Here is a 20,890-nt window from a genome sequence, read left to right as displayed (position 1 = left end):
CATGCTCCGACAACCAATGAAACTAAAAGCCTTTTTTTAACGTCACAAAATCTTTTGATAGTAAATAATGTTAAATTTTCCAATGTATTTGTGGAACTGTCTTTGACACATCATGATGTAGCCTCTGTCTCCGAGCTCCTATGGATATATCAAAAACGGTTTATGTTTTTCTAATTTATATATCTATGTTTGTTGTAAGCTTGTGTTTGATTAGTCTATTTTATCCAACCATTAGGTTGATAAGGTTACACTCTTTATCTTCGTTTGGGATTGAATGAATGGTAAAAATTATGTTTGCATAAAAAAAAAATGTCTATGACCAACCAATCAAGGTTGAGAAATTAGAAGAAAATTAATTTGACATAATTAAAGAAATAACAAAAATTATAAGCACAGTAATATATGAATCTCAAATCAAAGATAAAAATATATATATTAAATAAAACAATCTAAAAATACTATAATAAATGTTAAAATACATTATTAGAAAAAGAAGACGCATAAATTAATCTTACATTTTTTTTTGTGACAACATATTAATCTTACTTATTACAAACTGAAAAATGACAAAATAGAGAAAGTTTTGGTTTAAAAAAATAAGAAAAATTTACTTTCTCATTAAAACTTTTTTACCAATAAAACAAAGTTTAAAGCAGTATTTATGTTTCAATGAATTAGATCCACCGTTTATAAAATGTTAACATCTTTGTACATTTAAACAAAAATGGCAGGAGTGTGATGCATCAGTTTTACTCGATGACACTATCACGTTTGTCGGAGAAAAATCTGTCGGCCCCAACAACAACGCTCTTCGAGGATATGAAGTCATTGACAGGATCAAGACAGAAGTTGAAGCTATTTGCCCAAGCGTTGTCTCGTGCGCAGACATAATTGCGGTCGCTGCACGCGACTCAGTCGTATTGGTAAACTCTATTTTTTTTTACATATATAATATGGCCACTAATTTTTAAAACATGTAAACTTTTGAATATCTCTGATTTTATTTTGTAAAACAATTTCAAGAAAAAACTTATATTACATTATATGTTTTCAGAAAGTTTATATACATCAACTATAATGTTTAACAATTTATTACACATGGTCTTTTTTTTTTGTTAAAAGGCTTTCAATTAAAATGCATAAAAAGTAATACAGAGATATGATTTGTAGATCATATAATTTTTGAAAATAAAATAATGAGAGATTATACAATGAAACATATTGTAAAAAGGGAGAAAGATAGAACTAGTGGAAACTGGAAAGTTAATCCTCTAGCTATTTTTGGATTGATCATCTAGCTATTACACATGGTCTTCACATAATTTAAAATGGTCAAGCTGTGTGTGTAAGATAGAACTAGTGGAAACTGAAAAGTTAATTCTTTAGCTATTTTTGGATTGATCATCTGGCTATTACACATGGTCTTCACATAATTTAAAATGGTCAAGCTCTCGTGTGTGTAACCACTAGTTTGAAAACATGTGCAAGTGGAACTTTTGAATCTCTCTGATTTTATTTTGTAAAACTATTTCAAGAAAAAATTATATAAATTGGGACCTTAATTATGTTTTCAGAAAGTTTAAATACATCAAATATAATTTAGGTGATTGGGAGAAAGAATGAAAAGGAGCCCTTCACAAGAAGTGATAGACAAGTAACTCCACCTAATAATAGTTTGTTTGTTAACCTCTCACTATCACTTTAAAAACAAAATCAAGCCGGTCCAAAGATAGTGAAGATTCTAAAACAATTTTCTTAATGTTGTCACAGACTGCTTTTACTAAAACTCTATCAATTCATTATGATTATTAAAAAAAATGTTTTGTCAATTGTTTCATATGTTTGCTTGTTCTTTGCTTATTATTTGCTTAAATTTAACGAAATGTAAGCAAAAAAACAAGTAAAATACAAGCAAAACATATGAAACAATTGATAAAATAACGTAAGTTTAAAACTTTAATATTGATGATTTAAAAAACTATATAATTGTTATAATTGCAAACTAAATTAAAGAATGTAGCTATATAGAATAATATTCTAAAAACTACACATCCATTCTTGATCTCGGCTCTCCAGGAAGTTTTGATAGTAGCTACTTCATGCAGCTTGTCAACCACAGGGGACTTCTCACATCGGACCAAGTCTTGTTTAACAGTGGTTCAACGTACACCATCGTCCTATCTTATAGTCGGAGTCGCCATGCTTTCTATCAGAACTTTGTTAGTGCGATCATTAAGATGGGCGATATTGGCCCCTTAACCAGATCCCATGGTGAGATCCGGAAAAATTGTCGGAAACCCAACTAATTTGGGCCCAACTAGATTGGAAGAAAGAATGAAAAAAATTGTAGAGCCCCTCACTGTAAGTGATAGACAACTCCACCTAACAATAGTTTGTTTGTTAACCTCTCACTATCACTTTAAAAACAAAATCTACAACCTTTGAAAATTCAACTTCTTACTTTGATTTTCGGCAAACCAAACACCAGAGTACCCCATTTTTCCTCTCTGACTTAGTCAGAAATTGAGGTGTTTGCACTACAAGAAAACAGGCGATCAACCACTGTAGGAATAGTCAGTAAATAGTCGTTTATTTTAAATTTGTGACTATTTAGCGACTATATACTGTTGTAGGTATTATTTTGTCGCTAATACATTTGGTCGTTAATTAGTCGTTATTTAACGACTAATTAACGACCATACATTGTTGTCAGTATATTGTCATCACGTACTCGGTATTTAGTAACAAAATTTAGCGACAGTTTGACGACAAGTGTACAACTATATTAGTAGTTGTCGTGTAATAGTCGTTAAATGTGACGACTAATTTATGACGAAGTTACGACTTTGTTACATGAATAAAATTTGCAATACTTTAGTCTTAAATTAGTCGTTTTATTTTGCGACTATTTAACGACAACCTAACAACAATTTTCCGTTTAAATGACGACTATATAACGACAACTTTGTTTTAGAAAATAATATAATTAACTGGTTATTATTGTTTTGTAGTCCTGATTTTAATCCTGAAATTAATGAAATGGAGAACAAACATAATATACAAGTCCAAAATCTAATGAAAACACATTATATACATAACCATAATTTTATTGAAACTAGAAAATACACAAGTCCAAAACAGAAATCAAACCAAAACCAAAGTGAGAAAGAGTTTATAACACATACAAACTGAAGAAAAGAACTTGGTTCATGAGTTTATAACACATACATTACTGTGCTTATTATATTATATATATCGCTAATCTTGATATGGCGGCTAGTGATATATGAAGTTTAATAATATATATATGTGCAAATTCAAACGTGTTATATAATGATATACTAATTAGTAGAGTTTAAATTTACATAACAATGTATGATTAGTAAAAGAAAAAGAAAAAAAGGAAAATGAGCTGAAAAAAGGGGAATGTAAATTAAACATGAATTTGGTAAAGGTGGCGTAAGGATCATGACCCAGTAATATAGTGGACACATTCGAGAAGAAACTTTTCTTCGTGAACAAATACTACCTACGTGCAAGTAAGTTATATATACCCTCTATAAAGTAAAGCCCTCATCAGGTCTCTTGAGTGCTTCATCGGCTCAGACAACTCGTAGCTATATCGAGTAAAAAAGGAAACAAAACAAACAAATATATAGAATGGAGTTCAATAACCAGATAAGTATGTTAAAGATGGTGTTATTGATGTTGATAATGATGTTGGGGTCTCAGTCCGAGGCTCAGCTGAACAGTGACTATTACAAGGAGAGCTGTCCCACGCTGTTCTATGTCGTGAGACGGGTGGTGCGTCGGGCGGTGGCCAGAGAGCCTCGCATGGGCGCTTCTCTCCTCCGATTATTTTTCCACGACTGTTTCGTGAACGTACGTTTTTTTGCTTATATTTTTTTGAATGAAAAAGGAAGCATGCTTAGCATGTTCCCATGAATTACTCCTACAAATAAGTAAATGCTAAGAAAATGATTTGACAGGGCTGTGATGGATCTATTTTATTGGATGACACACCGTCATTTGTCGGAGAGAAAACGGCTGGACCTAGCAACAACTCTGTTAGGGGATTCGAAGTGATCGACAAAATCAAGTCAACCGTTGAGAGTCTTTGCCCTGGCATCGTCTCATGTGCTGACCTTCTTGCCATAGCCGCTCGTGACTCCGTTCTCCTAGTTAGCATATTTCCACCTTTTTACTCTCGCCATATATATTATATAGATTGCATTCATGAAAAAAAACCGGTCCAAAAAGATAGTGAAAGTGAAGATTCAAAAACAATTTTTTAAATGTCGTCACACACTGCTTTTTACTAAAATTCTATCAGTTCATTGTAATAATTAAGAAAATAATTTGTTTTGTCAATTGTTTCACATGTGTTTGCTTGTACAGTAAAACCTTATAAATTAATAATGTTGGGATCATGACATTTTAGTAAGTTATTAATAATTAAACATTTAGTATTTTATAATATAATATATATATATATATATATATATATTTCAATTGTTTAAATTCTTAAAGTTTATTAGCTGAGACAATTTTAGCAAAAGAAAATTAAACTTTCGGATTTTATAAATTTTATTGTTTTAGAAATGAATTTTAATATTTATAAAACATTATTGACTATAAATTACAAATACAATAAACAATATCATTTATATACATGACATACATAAATTTAAATTTATGAATAATAATATCAATTGTGGTATTTTAATAGTCTATAAAACTATCAAAATGAAAATGATGCATATTTAGATATTTAAAAACTTTTAAAAATTAGCTATTTTGTGACATGCTATTTTATATCACTATAGTTGGAAATACAATATAAAAATTGTTTTATATATAGATATGAGCTCTTGGGAAAAAATCAAAATTTTAAAGCATACATTATTATATCAGCACATATATATATATATATATAATTACATGATTCTTAATTTATGATATTATTGAGACTATATTTTAAAAGATTTTTTTAAAAGTATTATCTTATTATCTTATCAAATTTTGTTGTTTTTTACACTGATCCGACTTGGGACGAAAAAAATTTATCAATTTATAGTGTTTATTAATTTATAAAGTATTAATTTATAGAGGTTTTACTATATTCTGCTTATATGTTTGTTTATATTTAAACATAATATCAGCAAACATGTAAGTAAATACTAACAAACATATGAAACAATTGACAAAATAATAAAATTGTAGGTTTAAAACTTTAGTATTGATAATTTAAAATACTATGTGATTGTTATAATAGTTACAAACTAAATTAAAGAATATAACTATATATTAAATAATACTCTAAAAAATGGTTTAATGATACTCCTATAAGGACTAATCTAGATGGTTTGAGGAGCCATATGCCATAATTAGATGCACGCACTATATAACTATATAGATATATATATACATTTTTTAAGTACATTTTGGGTTCTAACCTTTTAGTTTTGCTTATTTAAAAACTTATTTACAAATTTCATTCCTAAAATTTTCCAAATATAACATTATTTCAGATTTTGTTTCCTAAATATTTTACATTCCATTCAACTAAAAAAATTAACAACAATCAATATGGAAACAGAAACTATGATATATTTAACCACACTTTCTATTGTATTTTGAAGATATTCTATCTTTGAATATTTTGCAAAAAAAAAAAAAAAAAAATTTGATTCCCATTTTGTTTTCTAAAATCTGTGAGCTTTGCTTCTTAATGTAAGAAAAAATTCGATTGACATTTATTTAAATTTTATAATTAACATATATAAACTTAATAAAATTTTAAAATATTATGAATATGTAAAATTAAAAAATTTAAAATACTATATAATGTGGTATATAGTAAATGAGTTATAAAGAAGACAATGTTGGATTAATAAAATATTATTAAATTTGTGTTAACACGGGTTAAATCCTCATTTTATTATTTGTCATCACTACTAATATTAGAATATTTGACATAGAAAATCAAGTTTATTTAACTAAAAATGTGTAAAATAATTAAATCATTAGAAAAATATGAGTTAATCACAGCGTATAAATTATTTATTATGTATTTAGATCCCTTATTTTTTTGTTATAATAATGAAAGATCAAATAGAATCTCAAACACTAAGGGGGAGGTATTGGTTTAGGGGGAGGTATTGGTTTAGGATTTAGAAAGAATTTTAATGACTTTAAAAGTTAGGTAAAATATATTGTTATTCAATCAAGACTTTTAAAAACTCTTTAAAAATTTGGTGTTATTGGTTGTGGATTTGTAAAAAGTTATCTAAAATCTTGATAAATCTAGTGTTATTGGATTAAGAGTTTTATAAAGTCATTAAAAGTTTTATGTTATTCAAGTAAAACAAAAGAATCTAGGATTGTTAATGAATTCAAATTTTATGTTATTGGTTTAGGATTTTATATCATTTCCTTCATAACAAAAATCATGAAAACTCTTTTATCAAATAGAAAGATTTTACAAGATTAGAAAAAACAAATCATCAAGATTTTAAAAAATTTCCTAAACAATCTCTTAGAATCCTTCATTTTTAACTTTCAATTTTCTATGATTCTAACAATCAGCAAAAACATAAAGTCATTAAAATTCTTTCTAAATCCTAAACCAATACCTCCCCCTTAGGATTTAGAAAGAATTTTAATGACTTTATGTTCTTGCTGATTGTTAGAATCATAGAAAATTGAAAGTTAAAAATGAAGGATTCTAAGAGATTGTTTAGGAAGTTTTTACAAATCTTGATGATTTGTTTTTTCTAATCTTGTAAAATCTTTCTATTTGATGAAAGAGTTTTCATGACTTTTGTTATGAAGGAAATGATATAAAATCCTAAACCAATAACATAAAATTTGAATTCATTAACAATCCAAGAATTCATTAACAATCCAAGATTCTTTTGTTTTAGTTGAATAACATAAAACTTTTAATGACTTTATAAAACTCTTAATCCAATAACACTAGATTTATCATGATTTTAGATAACTTTTTACAAATCCACAACCAATAACACCAAATTTTTAAAGAGTTTTTAAAAATCTTGATTGAATAACAACATATTTTACCTAACTTTTAAAGTCATTAAAATTCTTTATAAATCCTAAACCAATACCTCTCCTAAACAAAACAAACTAAATATACCAAACAAATGGTCATGAAGTGTATTACGAGTTAAAAAATTAATATAAACATTTAGTCGTACAACCGCCGAAAATTTTAGTTATTCCTCTATTTACAAAACGTCCAATATTTAATAAATAAATACAACATAAAATATAAATTTTAATAAAAAATTATATGTCAGCCAGTTAAAATCTAGTATTATACATTATTTCATCATTTTTTTGTGAGAATAAATATGAAAGGCCTTCTCAAATAACTATGTGCTTTTTGTCTCACTAGTATCAATCCTTAATACCTCTTAACTAATATGACTAAGCAGTTGGGTGGCCCTGGGTGGAGTGTGAAACTTGGTAGACGAGACTCTACGACGGCGAACTTTGCGGCGGCTAACTCTGGCGTCATCCCTTCTCCGATCAGTACCCTGAGCAACCTCATCAACCGATTTAAAGCTCAAGGGTTGTCCACACGTGACATGGTAGCCCTTTCTGGTGCTCACACCATAGGGAAAGCGAAGTGTGCCACGTTCAGAAACCGTATATACAACGAAAGTAACATCAACCCCTCCTTCGCCATGTCAAGAAGGGAGAAGTGCCCTGCCGCCAATGGCTCTGGAGATAACAAGGTAGCCGATCTTGACATCCGTTCTCCTAACATGTTCGACCACAGCTACTACAAACAGCTTCTCGGCAACAAGGGGTTGCTTACATCAGACCAGGTGCTGTTCAACAACGGTCCCACCGACTCGCTAGTCGTAACATACAGCCACAGTATCAGAGCATTCTACCGCGACTTTGTTGGGGCCATGGTTAAGATGGGTGACATCAGCCCATTAACCGGATCCAATGGTCAGATTCGCAATAATTGTCGGAGACCCAATTAAAATGAAGGCCATTTAGACCCAACAATCACCACTTCGTCAACTGTTTTTTTTTTTATAAATAATAATTATTATGTGCATCTTCTTCGTCAACTGTTAAAAAAATATACATCTTCATTATAAAACCACAAATAAGGCAATATAGATCTAGCAGAATAAAAGTATGTGGCGATGCAGTTTTCCATTTACGTTTTTTTTTTGGTAAATAGTTTTCCATTTACGTTTGGCAATTGACACTATAATACTATTCAAAGAAATAAATAAATAAAATTCAACTAGCTGATATGTTCTACGATTAATTGTAAGTTGTAACAAATGATAATGAACCAATCAAGCATAAGAAACCGTATGAGTAGAGAGAGATAAAATATGTATGATTAAAAAACACGGGTGAAAAAAGGAGAGCCGTTGGATGAAAAAGTGAATAGGCGAATGAGAGGACAAGTGTAAAAAGACATAAGGTGGACAATGACACAGAGGAACAAGTGGCCCTCTGCTCTTCTTCTTCTTAATACAAAAATCTAATTTATTATTTGTTTTTTTTTTTTTTTTTTTTTTTTTGCTGATGTGCGTGGACCGCCAATAACGTTTAACTTCGATTTCATCTCTTCTTCTTCTTCTTCTTCTTCTTCTTCTCCTCCATTTTTTTTTTTTGGTAAAAAGAAAAAAACACAGAAAGAAATAAGCAAGAGAAGGGCTCATTGGTAAGGTAACTTACGGTGTTGGATATATATATATAGAGAGAGAGATCTGCGTGTATTCGATCGAGATCGCCGATTCGTTTCCAGAATCCTCTCTTTCTTCACCGGTGATTGTTTTTTTTTTTTTTTCCTCTTTTGATCATTTGTGTTTGGGAATTACTTCTGTATTGTTTTCTCCTTGCGAATTGTCGATTACATGTTTCAATTTTAGGTTTTATTTCTTTCTGATTAGCGATCTATGCTTCGTGTTCTTTATAATATGGAGAATAAAATGCGATAATGGGTGAAGGAATGATATAACTTGAATGATCTCTTCTTGTTTAGGGGTTTGAGAGATTGTGTTTTTGTGAATCGTGATTGCTTTCTCTTCTTCTTTGATATAATTGCGTTTCGATATAAACGATAAAGCAGGGGTTCCCATTTCTGTGAGCAACTCTTATTACACTTGAATTGGTGGTTGAAGTGAGATCTCATTGGTTTTTTGTTTTTTTTTTACTTCATAGGCTCAGATTCCGCCAAGTTTCTGTGAAGGTGTTTGTGTATTCATACCGTTCTGTCAATCCATTTGGCACTCTCTTGTTTAGAAACTCAGAAATGCTGGAAGATATGTCCTCTTGGCACTAGGGAATTAGTTAGTTTCACGAGCTCATGAGCTCATGACTCATGAGCTACCACAATCTCTGAGCTATCACTGGAGCAAATAGTTGTGTTTTTATTCTTTCTTTATTGGCTGTCTGCTAAGTTTGTATTAAGATTAGATGGAAAACAAGCCAAGTGTTTTGACCGATAAATATGATGTTGGGAGGTTACTGGGTCAAGGTACTTTTGCCAAGGTGTATTATGGAAGGAGTATTCTTACTAGCCAGAGTGTTGCTATCAAGATGATCGACAAGGAAAAGGTTATGAAAGTTGGGCTTATCGAACAGATCAAGCGAGAGATATCTGTTATGAGGATTGCTAGACACCCTAATGTTGTTGAGCTGTATGAGGTCATGGCAACGAAAACAAGGATCTACTTTGTTATGGAGTATTGTAAAGGTGGTGAGCTTTTCAACAAGGTTGCCAAAGGGAAGTTGAAAGATGATGTTGCTTGGAAGTACTTTTATCAGCTTATCAACGCTGTTGATTTTTGTCATAGCCGAGAGGTGTATCATCGTGACATAAAGCCAGAAAATCTATTGCTAGATGATAACGAGAATCTCAAGGTATCTGATTTCGGGTTGAGTGCTCTTGCTGACTGTAAGAGACAAGATGGCCTCCTCCACACTACTTGTGGTACACCTGCATATGTTGCTCCCGAAGTGATCAATCGAAAAGGCTATGATGGCACAAAAGCGGATATTTGGTCTTGTGGTGTGGTTTTGTTTGTTCTGTTGGCTGGCTATCTACCTTTCCATGACTCCAATTTGATGGAGATGTACAGGAAGATAGGAAAGGCTGATTTTAAGGCACCAAGCTGGTTTGCTCCAGAAGTGAAGAGGCTGTTGTGTAAGATGCTAGACCCTAACCCTGAAACTAGAATCACCATCGCAAAAATCAGAGAGAGTTCTTGGTTCAGAAAAGGTTTACATATGAAACAGAAACGGATGGAGAAACGAGTGAAAGAGATGAATTCTGTGGAAGCTGGTGTTGCAGGTCCAAGTGAGAACGGAGCAGGTCCAAGTGAGAACGGAGCAGGCCCAAGTGAGAATGGAGAAAGGGTGACGGAGGAAAACCATACTGACGAACCTACAAATTTAAACGCATTTGATATTATTGCCTTGTCTGCTGGGTTTGATCTGGCAGGACTGTTTGGAGATGTGCATAACAAGCGAGAGTCTAGATTCACATCCCAGAAACCTGCTTCAGTGATCATATCTACGCTAGAGGAGGTGGCACAACGATTGAAACTGAGCATAAGAAAGCGAGAAGCAGGTTTGTTCAAACTGGAACGTTTAAAAGAGGGAAGAAAAGGAATTCTATCAATGGATGCAGAGATATTCCAAGTAACCCCAACGTTTCATCTAGTGGAAGTGAAGAAATCTAATGGAGATACTCTCGAGTATCAGAAATTAGTAGCAGAGGATCTTAGACCTGCTCTGTCAGATATTGTGTGGGTTTGGCAGGGAGAGAAAGATGAGTCTGCGTCACAGCAAGAACAACAGGAGGAAGAAGCATTGTAGATTTGAAAATTCGTTACTGTCTTAAGTTTTGAATTTTGCTTAACACTGACGTTAAACGTATATGAGTTTCTTACATTTTTCGTTTGCGAAAAAAAGAAAGGAATCCTGCATAATATAAAGTCGTTAACAGAAACTCTTCAGTGGCATAACTTGTGAGTTTGAGTGAGAACTTCAATTGATTACAGGAAGAACAAGAACCTTAAACATTATTTTGAAACTGGGATTAAAGACTTCCACTTTATTGAGAGATTTAAGTATAGTGAAGAAGACAAGATCTATAATATAGTACAAAAGACAATATGCGGTTTTGGTTGCCGTCCATTGCAGCAAAATTACACAGTTACAGACAATAGAGACAGAGAGATAGAGATAGAGTAACAAAAACACTCAAGAAGAGCATTTGGAATCGGAGCGGATATGGTTCCAGAGATAGCGACCACTTGCCATGTCAACGCATGTCCAAAATCCAGACTTCAGTGCCATTCCCACCTGACCCCATCAAAAACCCCATTCATTAATCCCAAATTAGAGAGAGAGAGAGAGAAGCATTAGAACGGAGATCGGAGAGAAGAAAAAAGAAGAAGGAAACCTTGGAGAATCCAGAGGCTGAGTCGTCGGCGGGTTCAGCAGCGTCGGTGAAGGAATCGTCGAGAGGATCGTCGGAGGTAGAGTTGAGCTTCTTGAGGACGAAGAAGCCAGCGAGAGTCGCCGAAAGGAATATGAGGATAATCCTTAATGGACACATCTATGGATTCTTCTTCTTCTCTCTTTTCTTGATTTGCTTTTTTCAGTTTTTGAAGAAAGCCAAATCAGGAGAGAGAGAGCGGAGTTGATGAAGAAGGTAAAGAGAGAAAAATTCAAAGGGTGTAGTTGAAGAAGTGTCAAATTAGGTAGGCCACTTCCTAAAGTCATCTGTATTTTTTCAATTTCATATACCTAATAAATTTTAGAATTCAAGTTAACTTTATTTATTTATGTAACATTATTATATTCACATAGAGAAAAATAATTTCTTTTGTTGACCAAAATGAAAAGTTAGTGGTTTGGATGAACCTAATCTGTCAGAACGTGAAAAACCATTTTATGCTCTCATTGCTCTAAGCGATGGCTTTGACAAACAAAAAAAGATAATAAAGAAATTAATAAAACACAAGTGATTGTTGACAGTTTTCACTAACTTAGTCGGATCATCATCATCACACCATTCACCATCTCTTCCTTAGTTCCTTATCTCTTTTAACATTTTGACTTCTCCCTTCTCTTCCACCACAACACATATATCTTCATTCTTTCCTCTTATTTTGCCATACAAACGTTCGATTCTCTGACTCTGTTAAACAACCAAAGTAAGAATACGACAAGCCAAGTAACTCTCTTAAATTTGATATGGATTGATCATTAATACTGATTACTATGTATAAGAGACAAACCTGACTGGCTTTGGGATTTTTTTTTCTTGTTTTAAGAACCTAGATGGCTAGAACTTTGCAAACTTAGCAATTCTAGCAAGGGCAGTTCTTAAACTTCCTATGCCTGCTCCTGACCTTGAGCTCACCATCATCTGCAATAATCAATCGTTAACCATTTGCTTCTTAGGTCTCATCTTTTTCTGCAGTCATAGAGAAGTCAACAAAAAACTAGGACGATCATATTCATACATACCAGAAGAAGATAAAGCTTTTGTTATTTTGGTGTATTTTTTTTTTTTTTTTTTGTTTTCTACAAGGAATGCTCTGTTTCTGAGACATTGGTGTTTGGTAAAATAAGCATTGAGAGGTGCTGCGACGCTGAAAGCAAGAAGAGGTTGCAAGATAAATAGATTGAATGGCTCTGCGCCTGTGTTGCCTATTGAAGACACTTCTTACTTGCCTCCTGAGTTCGACAAGAACACATCCATACTTGCTAAAGGAACAGATCTCTTCGTTGAAACACCAGATGATATATAAAATTAAAATCCTATGTTTTTCTTGTTTAACTCCTCTGCTTCGTGGAGAAACAGGGGATTTCAAGGCTAGGACAGTGTCCATGGTCTTAAACAAAGACGGACAGGTCTAGACGTGGCTCTAATTACTCATTACTCTTTAACTAATTACGTCCTAGTCATTGATAATCTTGGGTTTGTTATCCACAGGTGATTTTTAAAATGAAGAAACATAACCTACTCAGGACTAAGAAACAAAGTATGCACCTAGCGTCTCAATATTTGTTTGTTTTAACTTTACTTAACCTACAAACTATGACTTTGTGCAAGATTCAGTTTCTCATCCGCCGTGAAATTCTCTTGAACAAAGAACTCCTCCAGCCATGAAATCCACGGTCCTAGTTCACCGGCAACACCATCCAAGATGGGAAATCCCTCAAGACACATTGCATTCAAAATCCCCAAATTGCTTAAAACCTAACTTTCTTCAGCGTTCGATTCGATCCGTGTTCACAAGCGCAAGCTGCGCACTATTTGATAAGTTTGAAGGTAAAAACTCTTCTCTCTTATCTCTTCTCAATCCACAATACAATCTCAAACCCTAATTGGTAATCTTGGAGTTACAGTTCTCCAATCTCATCACCTAAGAACAGAGACGCAGCTCTGATCTAACAAACAACATCAATGTGATCACGCAGGATAATGTTTACAACACTACTCTATCTCTATTTATACTCTACATTCTTCTCATTCTTCTTTTTAGCTCCTCACATGTGCCTCTCATGTGCTTATCAGTGGCTTCCATGCAAGACTAATTCCAACAACAACAAAGCATTTCTTTTGTATTAGGTAATGGCAATCACAACCTACCACCAAAACTCACATCTCTCCTTTTTCCAGAGTCTAGAATCTCTAATCAAGCAAGTACAAACAAAGAGAGCTTCATAAAATTTTATAGTTAACTTCGGATCGGCTGATTACGGATCCTACATTCATGACGTGAACCCCACACTCTCTTTTCTAGTGAGACTCTACAAGTTGATATATAGAACATAATTTTTCATATCTTATCAAATTCCGATTACTTTACCTACACTAGCTTTAGATTATTTGGAAACTAGACTAGGGACTCCGTAAACATTGACAGATATGATGTGTCTTTGATTTCGATAGCAATAATGAAGATACACGCAAGACGCAACGCATACATGTAAAGCTTTTCTTCTTGCATGCGTGTGTAGAGTTGACAGATGGGAAGGGTCTGCGATGTGGGACGAATGCAACTCACGTGCACACGATTACTACTTGTTAATTAACCTTCTTCCTCTTCTCCTCTCTACCTCTTCCTCTCCAAAGCATCGCTCTCTGAATCATCATCCTCTGAAAATGCAATATCTGATTCTGCCTTTGGAATCAGTTCAGATCGTGTATCATCTCCGTCGTCTGACCAAAACTATGGCTTCAACCGTCGGCATTCAATTGACATATATCAAGGACGAAGACCAGTACTCTGTGAGGAAGCTTGATGATGTATCTGAAGATCCTTCAATCTCAGCAAACTTGTGTTCTGTTCGGGTTGATGAGACTGTAAAGGAACCACTTGATGACTCAGAAGAAACTGAAGAACCCGAACGCATGGATAAGGATTTGGGCGGATTCTCCCAACATCGTGAGAAAGAAGACAAGTCCCCCGGAATCGAAGAAGGGGGATTGCCAAGAGTTTCGCCATAGTTCTCTCTTCCGTAGACCCTGAGAAATATTTCAGAGATGATCTTGGAGAACAAGATGAGGGAACAGACGACAGACCTGGAAGATCTTCTCGCATGTTATCTTTCACTGAATTCGAATGAGTATATCATGACATTATAATCAAAGCATTCGAGAAAACATGGTTACAATTTAACTTTAATGTGATCTGTTTTGAGATCACGACGTACGGCTACAAAACCAATGGAGAATCTCAACAATGATTGGGAGGATACAAAAATAATAATATAATATTGCACCCATGCATATAGGAATTAGGAGGAATGAAGACATAATAACAGTCTCCGTCTTCGATTCGAGAAGGAGCAAAAAAACATGCAATCAGTTGGATTTTCGTTTTCATAGTCAAGCTCATAATAAAAACTAAATTAACTTTCAAACTAAAAATGCAAGTTTCATAACAAGAAACAAAGAAAGTTTAATAATTTGACTTAGGCATATGAAACTAAAATAGCAAGAGTCCCAAGTTTTCTTGAAAGACATAAAACATATATGTCTCTGGTTTTCCGCATTAGCAGCTTGTAGATGAAACGACCGATATTATTATTAGCTCTGGTTTTCCGCATTTTTTTCTTCTTAAAGGTTTTCGCTTAAGAAGCTCAGCGACCGCCTGCTGGAGCTCAGGTGTCCTGCAAAGAGCAAAAAAGATAACAAAATTAATTAATAAGTTACATTCGATTCAATAAATCAAAAACAAAATAAATTTATGTACCAGGGAGTTAAACGACCACCACCAGTTCTCAAGAACTCGTCGTAGTTGCGCGTTTTCATATTAATGCAACAACGTGCACACCCTCTTAAGTTAGGATACTGAAGAAATTCTTTTCTAGAGCTAGTCATGACAACCTCAAGCTTCAGACTTCCCAAATAACTTCCATCTAGTGTTAACGCCTTCTTTGCGTCATTCCTCAGATCAATGAAAGCATATCTGAAAACCAAAATAAATAACTGTCCACGATTGTATTGTAACTTCAAAGAAGTTTTTTAAAAAAGAATTAAAGTCACAAACCCCAAGGGAGAACCGGTTTGGCACTGAAACGGAACAAAAACCCTAGAGATCTCTCCACATGAACCAAAGTGTTTTTCCAGTGAGCTCTTGATATCATCCCTAGAAAGGGAACAATCGAATCCCTTAACGACTATGGTATTATGATTGTTTCCAAATGCCTCTTTATGATTATCGAAATTGCAGTCATATTCTTCCACCTTTTTCTTCTTCGTTGTCAAAAAGAGATATTATAGGTTTGTTAGACTGATTTAGCCATCTTTGGTTTTGTCAAGAATAAAAAAAAAAAAGAAAAAAAAAGATGTTGTTTATACCTTTTTAAATGCAGTTTTTACATCTTCATCAATTTCCTGCACAAAATAGACATATATATAGTTTACGTAAATTGGTTGGTCAATGAACAAAAAAACATAAGCAGAGTCAGTGAAGTTTTAACAAAGATGATGAAATTCTTCTTTTTAAGTTTTAAAAAGCACACGTCAAAGCAGGCAAAGCTAGCCTAAACATTGGTGAGCTCTAAAATACAGAAGCTAATATATGAAATAGGTTTTTATTTTCATAAACATGCAACTAACTTAGAGATCTTTTCGAAATTCCGTTGGGCATGCTCTTATCTGAATTGCTTATAGCCATCTTAGTAGTAGCAGGATTTCATTTTCATAAACAAGTAAAGTGTAAACTCTCTATGTTCCACAGATCATTACCTTTTTTTGCTCCTTCAGAATTACTTCTGAATCATCCAACTCTTTCCCCAGCAACAGCAACAACAACAAAAAAAACATTATAATGTTATTCAAAAAGAAGAGAAACTAAAATATGCCGGATTGTTTCTTCTTGAAACATAAATATAAAGGATAGGATATAATTTCTGACCATTCTGCCAAGGCTTCGTGGTATCTTCAACCTAAAAAAATAAATCGAAAACAAGAGTAATTTCCAGTCAAATTGAGAAGAAATAATACAGAACAAAATTGGTTAAAAGACTGGAGTAAGCTAAGGAAGAAGGCCATAAGGAGGAGAAAAAAGATTACATCGGTGGATGTCGAGCATTTCTTAAGCTGCTTGGCCATGGAGAGAAATTGAGATGAAAAGCGAAGAGCGGCGATTTCTAAGAGACGGCTGGAAACCCTATATATATAGAGATTTTTATTACCTTGTATTCAGTTAGCTGGACTTTTGTGGGCTATTTATTTTGTCCCGGTTTATGATGTTGGCCAATATTCTCGTAAAATCTATCGATGAGTTTTTCATTGATTAATTATAGTTTTTTAAGAGGATGGGGAAGTCTCCTACAATATATTAATAAACAAACTTGTCGTGGAATTGGGGTTCCTGTCCTAACGACAGAACACAATTTGGAACAACAAGTGCGTGCATGAAAATCTAAGTGGAAAGAAAAAACATAGTTTCTAATCTACGTATTGGCAAACCGATTAGCCTTTCGATACATCTGTGAAATCCGGGTATTCCAATTCTTTGAGAAAAAGTCAATTACGTGATGTACTTTGATCTTAAAGTTAAAAGGTGGGCTTTTAGTTATAAGCTTTATCATAATATGATTTATAAGCATAAATTATGAAAATAATAAAGAGCTGGAGTCATAATACAAGAGTTTTCCTTATTCAAGGTAAACACACATGAACATAAAAATTACTGATGTAGCTGGTCGATAGGACATTATAGCAGCAACAAAAAAACGACCAATATATACTAGCTAAGGTTGGTCACCATTGCTTCATCACCATCCTCTTCATAATCAGAAGAAGTGCAATGCATCCTGCATTAACAAGAGCAAAAACAACCAAAAACTAATGAGAAGTTCCTTTGTTATCAAGATTCAATACTTACAAATGAATGTACCTGGGATCTATACGACAGCCATTAATTTATTTGATGTATACGACCACCATAACTTTCAGTGAATATTTTGAATGGGCGCCGGTGGCTAGCCATACAGCAACGTTGACAACCTGTGAAGTTATCATAGCCTAGTATTCTTCTCTACGACTAGCCATCACAACTTCAAGCTTCAACACTCCCAAGTCACTACTATCGAGTAGCAACGCCTTCTCTGGACCTCTTCTCAGATTAATGTAAGCAAATCTATAAAAAAAAAAAAGAGAAAGCCAAGGAAAAAAAGAAAGTAGTCAAGTCAAATTAATTAGCCAAATTAGGTCAGACTTGAATCTTAAACTCACTAATTAGAGGGAGTTATTGGTTCTATGATTTTAATGGATTTGGAAATCCAGACAAAAATCATGTGTTATTTAATTATTGATTTTAAAATACTTACCAAAATGATGTGTTATTGGTTATATGATTTACAAATACTTGTTAAAATCCTATGTTATTCATTTAATGATTTGTTTTTGGATTTCAAAATTCATATGAATGGATTTGAAAATGTAAAATAGAAAGATTCAAATCTAAGGATAAAACATGTTATTTCAAAATACGTGTGTTTTGATTTCTAGAATTTACAATTCTATATGGATTTAAAAATCACCTCTGCAATAACACCCCCTAATTCGATTGGAGAAGGAGCAAAAACATACCATCAGTTGGATTTTCGTTTTCATAATCAAGCTCATAATAAAAAGTAAATGAATTTTCAAACTAAAAATGTAAGTTTCATAACAAGAAACAAAAAAACTTTAATAATTTGACTTAGGTATAAATAATTATGAAACTAAAATAGCAAGAGTCACAAGTTTTCTTGAAGACATAAAACATATATAAAATATAAACAAGTAGAATTGAAGCTTGTAGATAAAACGACCAATATTATTAGCTCTGGTCTTCCGCTTCAACTTTTTTTTGAACTTTTTGCTTACGAACCTCAGCAAACATGCCGTCGAGCTCAGGTGTCCTGCAATATAATATCAAAGAGCAAAAAAGATAACAACAAAATTAATAAGAAGTTACGTTCGATTCAATAAATCAATAGAACAAAATTAATTTATGTACCTGGGCGTTAAACAACCACCACCAGTTCTCGAGAACTCGGCGTAGTTGCGCTTTTTCAGATTAAGGGAACAACGTCCACACCCACTAAAGTTAGGAAAGCGAACAGATTCGGTTCTAGAGTTAGCCATCACAACCTCAAGCTTCATACTTCCCAAATAACTTCCATCTAGTGTTAACGCCTTCTTTGCATCATTCCTCAGATCAATGAAAGCATATCTGAAGATCAAAATAAATAAATATATATATATATATATATATTTATTTATTTATATATATATTCACGATTGTATTGTAACTTCAAAGAAGTTAAATTAAAAAAAAAATTAAGAGCAAAAAGTCACGAACCCCAAGGGAGAACCGGTTTGGCACTCAAAAGGAACAAAAATCCTAGAGATCTCTCCACATGAACCGAAGTGTTTTTCCAATGCGCTCTTGATATCATCCCTAGAAAGGGAACAATCGAATCCCTTAACGAATATGGTATCATGATTGTTTCCAAACGCCTCTTCATGATTATCGTAATTGCAATCATATTCTTCCACCTTTTTTGTTTTCTTTGTCAAAACAAGATATTATAGGTTTGTAAGACTGATTTAGCAATCTTTTGTTTTGTCAAGAATAATTAAAAAACGATGTTGTTTATACCTTTTTAAATGCATTTTTTACATCTTCATCAATTTCCTGCACAAAATAGACATATATAGTTCACGTAAATTACAAAAAAAATAAGCAGAGTCAGTGACGTTTAATTATAGTCAATTTATTTGGGGTTTTTTTATCCTATATATATTCAAAACAAGATTTCTTTGGAGTGAACGGAATAGAAGATTTCAATTTTTAAGAAACGTTTGAAATCAAACAAAAGATCAGCTGCAAAGTTTACAGTATTATTAGCTTCACAACCTACAAAGCAAATAGTCCTAGAAAACACACTTATATACGTAGAGGTTTACAATTAAACATATAGACGAGCAACGAAGTTTACAGTATCATTTCACAAATAGAGTCATAGAAAAACACTTATATACAAGATAAAAATAATTAAACATATACCTTCAATAAAATATCCTCTAGATCAGCCATTGACAGTGAATTAGTAATTTCATCGATTTCCTGAAAAAAAAAACAAATAGTTATCTTATTTGAGCCTCTTTCTATCATTGCTCATGGAAGGAGTTGAGATGAAATGATAGATTACTAATTAGAGAAAGCAGTAAATATATACAAAGTTATTGTTAAACTTTCTAGCTAGGTTCCAGGGGTATACCTTTCTTTGCTTCGTAAGATTTACTATCACTGAATCATCAAACAATTAACAATAACGTTAAAATCTCAATAAAGAAAAAATCGTTCAAGATTCACAAACCAATATGATATGTATGTTTTCCTCTATAAAACACATCCATAGCGAAAGCAGAGAGATATATCAAATGTCGATGGGTTTAATCAAACAACAACCCACAAAAAAACAAAAAACACAAAAACAAAAGCCTTTTTCAAAATAATAATAATAATAATAAATAAAAACAAGATTGACACAACGGTATTTATATGCATGTTTGATTCCAATCAAAAAAAAAAAAAATCGACTTGTTACTTGTCTGCGTGGCTGCTTCAACCTAAAAAAAATCCGAAACAGTCCAGTCAAATTGTGAAGAAACCATTCATGGGGAGTTCTTTTTTTTTGTTTGTTTATGGGTAAACACTGTCACTGAGTAAGAGAAGAGAAAGACATATAAGGAAGAAAATTACATCGGTGGTGGATGCAGAGCCTTCCTTGAGTGCCATGGAAAAGTATTAGATGAAAGACCGCTAGGTTTCGATATACAGTTTAGAGACGAATACCCTAGACTACTTAGGTTGTAATGGAATACAATAATGTGAAATTTTGATTTTAAACAATGTCAAGTCTATTTAATCAGTAATCATTAGTATAATAAGCCCACCCGATTAAAGCCAAGCCACAAAAGTCCAAAACCCTAGACTGAGGTTTATTTTTGATCTTCGGTATAACTAGGATTTAACCCGCGGAACAATCTTTTTAATTTTAAAATTTTAAAATTAATATTATATTTATTTGTTATTTTATTATTATTTTATTAATTTTAAAAATAAAAATTTTTATAGGCATTTGATCTAAGTATTCAATAGATTTTTGTAGTGTTTTCAAGGTTTTAACCCGTGTGGTATATGTATAGTCTAGTAATACATTTATCTTCTGGTACACATCTAAAAGTGTCACCAATTCCACCAATCCCACTCTTATTTAACCCGCAATACACCGCAGAACAATATTTGGTTATTTAACCCGCAATACACCGCATGTTAAATTTGTTACTCAAATGATG

At 32.8% G+C, this 20,890-nt stretch overlaps 4 protein-coding genes, 1 long non-coding RNA gene and 1 pseudogene across 6 annotated transcripts; 3 read left to right on the top strand and 3 right to left on the bottom strand.

The window, feature by feature from the left end:
* Nucleotides 1-3,463: 3,463 nt before the first annotated feature.
* LOC104726409 (peroxidase 67) lies at nt 3,464-8,202 on the top strand. The gene is made up of 3 exons (XM_010445265.2): nt 3,464-3,882; nt 3,990-4,181; nt 7,461-8,202. The coding sequence occupies exons 1-3, from the start codon at nt 3,661-3,663 to the stop codon at nt 8,019-8,021; spliced, it is 975 nt and encodes a 324-aa protein (XP_010443567.1). The 5' UTR covers nt 3,464-3,660; the 3' UTR covers nt 8,022-8,202.
* A 326-nt stretch (nt 8,203-8,528) lies between these two features.
* On the top strand, nt 8,529-11,014 carry LOC104726407 (CBL-interacting serine/threonine-protein kinase 10). 2 transcript variants are annotated; one of them, XM_010445262.3, is made up of 2 exons: nt 8,529-8,826; nt 9,223-11,014. In XM_010445262.3, exon 2 carries the CDS (start codon nt 9,478-9,480, stop codon nt 10,879-10,881), a length of 1,404 nt encoding a protein of 467 aa, XP_010443564.1. In that variant the 5' UTR covers nt 8,529-8,826; nt 9,223-9,477; the 3' UTR covers nt 10,882-11,014. The 2 variants fall into 2 exon arrangements, with proteins under 2 accessions (XP_010443564.1, XP_087327204.1); XM_087471078.1 differs by having other exon boundaries at nt 8,551-8,826; nt 9,229-11,014.
* An 85-nt stretch (nt 11,015-11,099) lies between these two features.
* On the bottom strand, nt 11,100-11,768 carry LOC104726408 (uncharacterized). The gene is made up of 2 exons (XM_010445264.3): nt 11,471-11,768; nt 11,100-11,370 (listed from the first exon to the last, which is right to left on the bottom strand). The coding sequence occupies exons 1-2, from the start codon at nt 11,624-11,626 to the stop codon at nt 11,269-11,271; spliced, it is 258 nt and encodes an 85-aa protein (XP_010443566.1). The 5' UTR covers nt 11,627-11,768; the 3' UTR covers nt 11,100-11,268.
* A 172-nt stretch (nt 11,769-11,940) lies between these two features.
* On the bottom strand, nt 11,941-12,668 carry LOC109127687 (uncharacterized). The gene is made up of 3 exons (XR_002034234.2): nt 12,544-12,668; nt 12,312-12,442; nt 11,941-12,211 (listed from the first exon to the last, which is right to left on the bottom strand). It is a non-coding gene; the product is annotated as an uncharacterized LOC109127687 (long non-coding RNA).
* A 1,450-nt stretch (nt 12,669-14,118) lies between these two features.
* LOC147935510 (transcription repressor OFP3 pseudogene) lies at nt 14,119-14,772 on the top strand (annotated as a pseudogene).
* A 151-nt stretch (nt 14,773-14,923) lies between these two features.
* On the bottom strand, nt 14,924-16,746 carry LOC104726406 (uncharacterized). Its single transcript, XM_010445261.3, has 7 exons — nt 16,607-16,746; nt 16,449-16,479; nt 16,280-16,320; nt 15,890-15,925; nt 15,579-15,784; nt 15,282-15,497; nt 14,924-15,198 (listed from the first exon to the last, which is right to left on the bottom strand). The coding sequence occupies exons 1-7, from the start codon at nt 16,643-16,645 to the stop codon at nt 15,081-15,083; spliced, it is 687 nt and encodes a 228-aa protein (XP_010443563.1). The 5' UTR covers nt 16,646-16,746; the 3' UTR covers nt 14,924-15,080.
* Between the last annotated feature and the right edge of the window lie 4,144 nt (nt 16,747-20,890).

The sequence above is a fragment of the Camelina sativa genome, chromosome 11 (genome assembly GCF_030686135.1).
Source record: "Camelina sativa cultivar CO46 ecotype springtype chromosome 11, ASM3068613v1".
NCBI classification, from domain to species: Eukaryota; Viridiplantae; Streptophyta; class Magnoliopsida; order Brassicales; family Brassicaceae; genus Camelina; species Camelina sativa.
The sequence above is the reverse complement of the archived record's forward strand: the minus strand, read 5'-3'. Positions and strand labels throughout refer to the sequence as shown.